Here is a 7,871-nt window from a genome sequence, read left to right as displayed (position 1 = left end):
AAAAAAAAAAAAAAAAAATAAATAAATAAATAAATAAAAAGTATATTTTATTTAAGAATGGCTTTAGATTTACAGAAAATGATAAAGTGGTACACAGAGTTCCTATGTACGCCCCCCCCAACAATTGTTTCCCCTATTACTTATTTATTTTGAGACGGAGTCTCACTCTGTCACCCAGGCTGGAGTGCAGTGGTGCAGTATCATCTCTGCTCACCGAAACCTCCACCTCCCAGGTTCAAGCAATTCTCCTGCCTCAGCCTCCGGAGTAGCTGGGACTGCAGGTGTGCACCACCACGCCCAGGTAATCTTTTTGTATTTTTAGCAGAGATGGGGTTTCACCATGTTGGCCAGGCTGGTCTCGAACTCCTGACCTCAGGTGATCCGCCTGCCTCGGCCTCCCAAAGTGCTGGGATGACAAGCGTGGGCCTGTTTCTGTTGTTATTAACACCTTCACTTAGTGCGGTACATGTGTTACAAGGAATGAACAATATTGACACACATATTAAAGTCCACACCTCACCGCTTTCTTTAGTTTCTACTTACTGTCATTTCGTTTCTTCTAGCATCCCACCCAGGACACTGTAGTACATTTGGTGGTCATTTCTCCTTCAGCTCCTCTTGGCTGGGGCAGTTTCGCAGACGTTCCTTGGTTTTGATGACCTTGACAGTTTTGCGGGATCATTGGCAGGTATTCTGTAGGACACCCATCATTGGAATTTCTCTGTTTGTTTTTTGAGACAGAGTTTTTTGCTCTTGTCATCCAGGCTGGAGTGCAATGGTGCAATCTTGCTCACTGCAACCTCCGCCTCCCGGGCTGGGGTTTCACCGTGTTGGCCAGGGTGGTCTTGAACTCCTGACCTCGAGTGATCCACCTGCCTCGGCCTCCCAAAGTGCTGGGATGACAGGTGTGAGCCACTGCGCCCAGCCATGTCTATTAGAATTTGTCCCCAGGCTTCGGTATAGTGATCATGTCTCACTGTATCCTTGACCTCCTGGGCTCAAGTGATCCTCCCACCTTAGCCTCCTAAGTAGCTGGGATTACAAGTGTGCACCATCATGCTCAGTTAATTTTAATCTTTTTTTGGTAGAGACAGGGGTCTCATGATGTTTCTCAGGCTGGCCTCAAGTAGTTTCTTGCATTCCTGGCCTCAAGAAGTCCTCCTGCCTCAGCCTCCCAAAGGGCTGGGATTACAGGCATGAGCCACAATGTCTGGCTTTCATTTTGGTTTTATTATGCATTTCCCTGATGATTTTTTTTTTTTTTTTTTGAGAGACGGAGTTTCGCTTTTGTTACCCAGGCTGGAGTGCAATGGCGCGATCTCGGCTCACCGCAACCTCCGCCTCCTGGGTTCAGGCAATTCTCCTGCCTCAGCCTCCCGAGTAGCTGGGATTACAGGCACGCGGCACCATGCCCAGCTGATTTTTTGTATTTTTAGTAGAGACGGGGTTTCACCATGTTGGCCAGGATGGTCTCGATCTCTGGACCTCGTGATCCACCCGCCTCGGCCTCCCAAAGTGCTGGGATTACAGGCTTGAGCCACTGCGCCCGGCCTTCCCTGATGATTTTTGATGTCATGGGCTTACTGGCCTTTTGCACTTTTGTTTTTAGATGGAGTCTTGCTCTGTCACCCAGGCTGGCGTCAGGGATTCAATCTTGGTTCACTGCAATCTCTGCCTCTCGGGTTCCAGCAGTTCTCCCACCTCAGTCTCCCAAGTAGCTGAGACCACAGCTGTGCACCGCCATGTCCAGCTAGAGTTTGTTTTGTGTGTGTAGATGGGGTCTTGCTGTGTTGTACAGGCTGGTCTTGAATTCCTGGCCTCAAGTGATCCTCCTGCCTCGACCTCCCAAAGTGCTGAGATTATAGGAATGAGCCACCACGGTCAGCCTATTTCATGTTTTTTAATGCTTTTGTAAATAGTGTTTTAAAACAACTTTTATTTTCCAATTTTTTGTTGCCATTATATAAAAGTACAATTTTTTTTTTTTTTTGAAAATGTCCCACCCAACACCAAGATATACAATTAATTTTTGTTTACTGATTTTGTATCCTGGAACCTTGGCAAATTCATTTATTAATCTCAGGAGTGCGTGCGTGTGTGTGTGTGTGTGTGTGTATGTGTGTGTGTGTGTGTGTGTGTGGTGTTTATTCTGTAGATATTTTCTTATGTCAGCTACAAGAGTTATGGCTTTACAGCCGGGCATGGTGGCTCACGCCTGTAATCCCAGCACTTTGGGAGGCTGAGGTGGGTGGATGACGAGGTCAGGAGTTCAAGACCAGCCTGGCCAACATGGTGAAACCCCATCTCTACTAAAAATACAAAAATTAGCTGGGCGTGGTGGCTGGTGCCTGTAGTCCCAGCTACTTGGGAGGCTGAGGCAGAAGAATTGTTTGAACCTGGGAGGCGGAGTTGCAGTGAGCCGGGACCCAGCCACTGCACTGCAGTCTGGGCTGCAGAGCAAGACTCTGTCTAAAAAAAAAAAAAAAAAAAAAAAAGTTACTACTGTACTTTATCCAAGATACAGTTCTGTAATGATAAAATAGAAACACTTCTATGGCAAGAAATTCTAAGTATACAAAAGTGAACAGGCCGGGCGTGGTGATTCACATCTGCAGTCCCAGCACTTTGAGAGACGAAGTCAGGTGAATTAGTTGAGGTCAGGAGTTTGAGACCAGCCTGGCCAATGTGGTGAAATCCTGTCTCTACTAAAAAAAACAAAAAATTAGTCGGGTGTGATGGCGGGTGCCTGTAATCCCAGCTACTTGGGAGGCTGAGGCACGAGAATCGCTTGAACTCAGGAGGTGGAGGCTACAGTGAGCTAAAGTCATGCCACTGCACTCCAGCCTGGGCAACAGAGTCTTGGGAAAAAAAAAAAGAAGTGAATGAATACCGAACTAAAAATAAATTTCCATTCCATCCTCTTTCCTAGAGCTGGCTGGAGCCAAAATACAGAACAAGGCTAGGCGTGGTGACTCACGCCTGTAATCCCAGCTCTTTGGGAGGCTGAGGCAGGTGGTTCACAAGGTCAAGAGACTGAGACCATCCTGGCCAACATGGTGAAACCCCGTCTCTACTAAAAATATAAAAATTAGCTGGGTGTGGTGGTAGGTGCCTGTAATCCCAGCCACTCAGGAGACTGAGGCAGGAGAATCGCTTGAACCCAGGAGGCGGAGGTTGCAGTGAGCTGAGATGGCACCACTGCACTCCAGCCTGGCGACAGAGCCAAGAGCCAACACTCATCCCCCACCAAAAAAAAAAAAAAAAAAAAAAAAAAGAAAAAAAAAGGGGAGGGGTTTTTCATTATATACACAGAGACAATCAGGTGCACCTGTGAACGCCTACAGCATGTGGTTCCACTCACTGGCCAATTCTGCAGCTCCCTTTTGTCTTCCTGAAGGGTCTCCCTGGGGCTTATGCAGGGGAAGGGCTCCAGGAGACCCTGACAGCACCTACTGCTGTACCTGAAGTCTCACAGCCTTCGAGGAGGCATGAGAAGGTACCAGCACAAGCTTGCAAAGGGTTTGACACCATCCACCAATATGTCCCACGTCCCCTTCAACGCGTCGCTGACCCGGCTGAGATTCTGCAGATGCCGCCTCACCTGGCTCTAAGAGGATTGGGGCAGGTGGTGAGTTAGATTAGGTCAAGGCCAGGGAAACCTGCTAGGGAGAAGCGCAGGGACTGAGAGGGAGGGGGGAGCATGGGTCTGCACAGGGCAGAGTGGTAGGAGGTGAGTTCGAGGAGGGAAGAGATATGGGGGGAGGGTGTTGTGTAAATGGCAAAATAATAAGATCACCCGTTTACTTAGATATTCCTGTAAGCGAGGCTCTGTGCTGGGCATGTAAATGGCATAACCCAATATTGCTCACACCCCGCACGTATGGAGAAGGTGTTACCCAAAGTCTCGTGGACATCCAGCTGCCCACGGGTCGTCCTCTGGACAGTCCAAGAAGCAGATGAGCTTGGTATCACTCGAAAGAGTGGAGGGGTTCAGGGCAGCGCTCTTCAGCTGGGAGGCCTGGTCCATGCTCAGACTGAATATTTGCAGTCTACTCAGAAGGGCACTTAAACACCCTCATGGTTGGCATAACGCCCCGTAGGCAAAGGGATTACAGGCTGCCAGCCTCAAAGAACCTTTTGTAAGGGTATTAGAGCACATAGGACAGCTGCTGTCACATGGGAAGTGACACATGCTAGGGAGACCCTGCCTATTCTGGTTTTCAGGGCAAGAAACTCCCATGCCTCAGTTTCCCCTTTTCTTTGCACCTCATTCTCTCCTCTCCCTGCCCCCACCGCCCATCTCTCCCTGTTTCAATCAATCTGCTTCCCTGGGGAGCCTCAGTGTGGTTTTCTATGTACATCCCTCTCAGGGTCTCTCTGGGAAGCGAAGGTTTTGCATTATATCCTGGCCGTCTGTCCCCACCTCCAAATGCAGCCTGTCACATGTTTCCCCCAAATCCGCACTAATGCTCCCTGTGTTTTGCTGAGGCTGGCCTGACCTAAGAGGATTGAAGCATTTGCTAAATGAGACCAGGACAGGGTCAGAGAACTAGCTGTGGGAAGACACAGGGGCCACAAAGTGATGGCAGAGGAAGCAGGAGGGGAGAGGATGGAGGGAAGGGGTGGCATGCGATTGATGCAAGGACACAGAGACCAAGAGCCCAGTAGAGACTTTCTGTAGAGCCAGTCGTGGTGGCTCGCACCTGTAATTCCAGTGCTTTGGGAGGCCAAGGTGGGAGGATCACTTGAGCCCAGCAATTAGACCAGCCTGGGCAATACGGTGAGCCCTGGTTTCTGCAAAAAGTAAAAAGAAATTAGCCAGGCATGGTGGTGTGTGCCTGTGGTCCCAGCTACTCAGAAGGCAGAGTTGGGGGAGAATCACTGGAACCTCGGAGGTTGAGGTTGCAGTGAGCTGTGATTGTGCCACTGTACTCCAGCCTTGGCAACAGAGTGAGACCCTGTCAAAAAGAAAAAGGAAAATAAAAAAGCAAGCCAGGTGTGGCGGGTCATGCCTGTGGTCTCAGCACTCTGGGAGGCTGAGTCTAGCGAATCAATGAAGCCCAGAGTTCAAGACCAACATAGCCAACATGACAAAGCCCTGTCTCTCCCATTTTTGTTCTTTTTTTTTTTTTTTTTTTTTTTTGAGACAGAGTCTTGTTCTGCCGCCAGCTGGAGTGTAGTGGCGCCATCTCAGCTCACTGCAAACTCCACTCCCAGGTTCAAGCAATTCTTCTGCCTCAGACTCCCAAATAGCTGGGACTACAGGTGCATGCCACCATGCCCTGCTAATTTTTGCATTTTTAGTAGAGACAGGGTTTCACCATGTTGGCCAGGATGGTCTCAAAATACAAAAAAATTTAGCTTAAATGTGGCTGTAAACAAAACAAAACAACAACAACAAAATTAACTGGGCATGGTGGTACATGCCTGTAATCCCAGCTACTCAGGAGCCTGAGGCATGAGAATTACTTGAACCTGGGAGGCAGAGGCTGCAGTGGGCTGAGATGATGCCATTGCACTGCAGCCTGGGTGACTGAGTAAGACTATCTAAAAAACAACAACAAAAATCAAACAAACAGAAAGACTTTGTAGATACAGACTCATACATTAATGGACCCTTGGTTTGTGACAAAATACAAAATAAATTACAAGGTTCTCCTATTGACAATTGGAAATCCATGAGAAAAGAATAATCCTTACCTCACACCATACACCATCAATTCTGGATGTATGAAAGACCTAAATATGAAAGGTAAAACTATATACATTTAGAGAACAAAACAGAATACCTTCATCATCATGTGATAATGAAAGATTTCTTATTTTCCTGTTGGGTACTTGATATTGGAGAAAGATATTTTAAGCAAGCCAAAAAAAAAAAAAAAAGCGTTACTCTTAGAAGGGAAAAGTGAGAAAATGGAGAAATCTTCAAAGCAGTAAGCCAAACACTTCAGACTGGTGCCACCTGTGGGCTTTGTCTCTAATTAGTAACAATTAGGAACAGAGGCCTTTTAGAAATACCAACTTTTAGAAGCTTTTCTGTCAATTTGAAAATAGATATATATTGAGATATCTTGTAAAAGTAATTTATTTTATCATTTTATATTTTTTAGACAAGATCTCATTCTGTAGTACAGGCTGGAGTATGGTGGCAGCATCTCAGCTCACTGCAACATCAGGTTTAAGTGATTCTTCTGCCTTAGCCTCCCAAGTAGCTGGGATTCCAGGTGCCTGCCAGCATGCCTGGGTAAATTTTATATATATTATACATATTTTTTTTTTTTTGAGACGGAGTTTCACTCATGTTACCCAGGCTGGAGTGCAATGGCACGATCTCGGCTCACCGCAACCTCCGCCTCCTGGGTTCAGGCAATTCTCCTGCCTCAGCCTCCTGAGTCGCTGGGATTACAGGCACGCACCACCATGCCCAGCTATTTTTTGTAGTTTTAGTAGAGACGGGGTTTCACCATGTTGACCAGGATGGTCTCGATCTCTTGACCTCGTGATCCACCCGCCTCCGCCTCCCAAAGTGCTGGGATTACAGGCTTGAGCCACCGTGCCCGGCCAATTTTTTGTATTTTTAGTAGAGACGGGGTTTCACCATGTTGACCAGGATGGTCTCGATCTCTTGACCTCGTGATCCACCCGCCTCGGCCTCCCAAAGTGCTGGGATTACAGGCTTGAGCCACCGCGCCCGGCTATTATACATATTTTTTGAGATGTAGTTGCTCTATTGCCAGGCTGGAGTGCAGTGGTGCAGTCTCGGCTTATTGCAACCTCTGACTCCTGGGTTCAAGCGATTCTCCTGCCTCAATCTCCCGAGTAGCTGGGACTATAGGTGCGTGCCACCATGCCCGGCTAGTTTTTTATTTTTATTTTTAGTAGAGATAGTTTTCACCATGTTAGCTAGGATGGTCTGGATCTCCTGACCTTGTGATCTGCCTGCTTCAGTCTCCCAAAGTGCTGGGATTATAGGCATGAGCCACTGTGCCCAGCCTAATTTTTGTATTTCACCATGTTGGCCAGGCTGGTCTCGAACTCCTTACTTCAAATGATCCACCTGGCTTGACCTTCCCCCAGCTTGGCCTCCCAAAGTGTTGGGATTACAGGCATGAGCCACCACGCCTGGCCCATTTTAATTTTTATTAATAACTTCATTGTGTTTTACATGATCAATCTGCTGCTGATAGAAATGAAAAATAAAAAGGCAAAACTGGTCCATAACAACAGGTAATTTGAAAAGCGGTGAAATAGATAATATTAAAATCAAGAAATGCTACTAATGAAACAAAATACAAATAGGAAAGGCGTCTACAGCACTTTAATAAGCTCTCAAGCAGCATTCACTAATGCCAAATATCCCAGTGGCTCCAATCCCCCAGAAACACGCTCAGGCCCAATTCAAATGAGAGGCAGGCACCTTTGCAGCAGAGCCACCTATGATGGCCACACAGTGAAGACAGCAAATGTCCACCTGCAGCCAGGTGGGTAAAGGGTGGTGCATTCGCTGCAGAAAGTCACCAGCAGTGTATATCAGCCACTCCAGGTCCACTGGGATCTGCAGGACTTTGCAGACACAGGCCCCCTATTACATCCAGTAATCACCTGGGGCCTGAGTAGTTTTCATTCAGAGCCATCCTCTTGATGCTGAAACCCTGAGTCTTTGTTCGTAGAGTCATCCCCTTCTTGGTACTGAGACGTCATGGTGGAGACTGAGGATCCCTCCCAGGGGTCTAGAGGTGTGAGCAGCTCCGTGAAGTCAGGCAATAATGGAGTGTCTGGCGAGAAGTTGGAGGTCTAGGGGCTCTGAGGCCACACAGGGCCTGGGGCTGGGAGTGATCCTGGGCCTGGGATTGGGTCTAGGAGTGATC

General features: G+C 47.7%; 1 protein-coding gene across 1 annotated transcript in view; it reads right to left on the bottom strand.

Moving 5' to 3' along the window:
• Window positions 1–3,469: 3,469 nt before the first annotated feature.
• The window catches only part of TPRX1 (tetrapeptide repeat homeobox 1), a 7,595-nt gene continuing 3,193 nt past the window's right edge, over window positions 3,470–7,871 (bottom strand). Inside the window, exons 4-5 of the mRNA XM_032262839.1 lie at window positions 3,923–4,049; window positions 3,470–3,607 (exon numbers count right to left, since the gene is read on the bottom strand). Of these exons, the coding sequence (XP_032118730.1) occupies window positions 3,470–3,607; window positions 3,923–4,049 (265 nt within the window). The remainder of the gene's footprint in view (window positions 3,608–3,922; window positions 4,050–7,871) is intronic.

Source organism: Sapajus apella, unplaced genomic scaffold (assembly GCF_009761245.1).
Source record: "Sapajus apella isolate SASKATOON/1434 unplaced genomic scaffold, GSC_monkey_1.0 scaffold130, whole genome shotgun sequence".
Classification (NCBI taxonomy): domain Eukaryota; kingdom Metazoa; phylum Chordata; class Mammalia; order Primates; family Cebidae; genus Sapajus; species Sapajus apella.
This window is presented reverse-complemented; position numbering and strand designations above follow the sequence as displayed.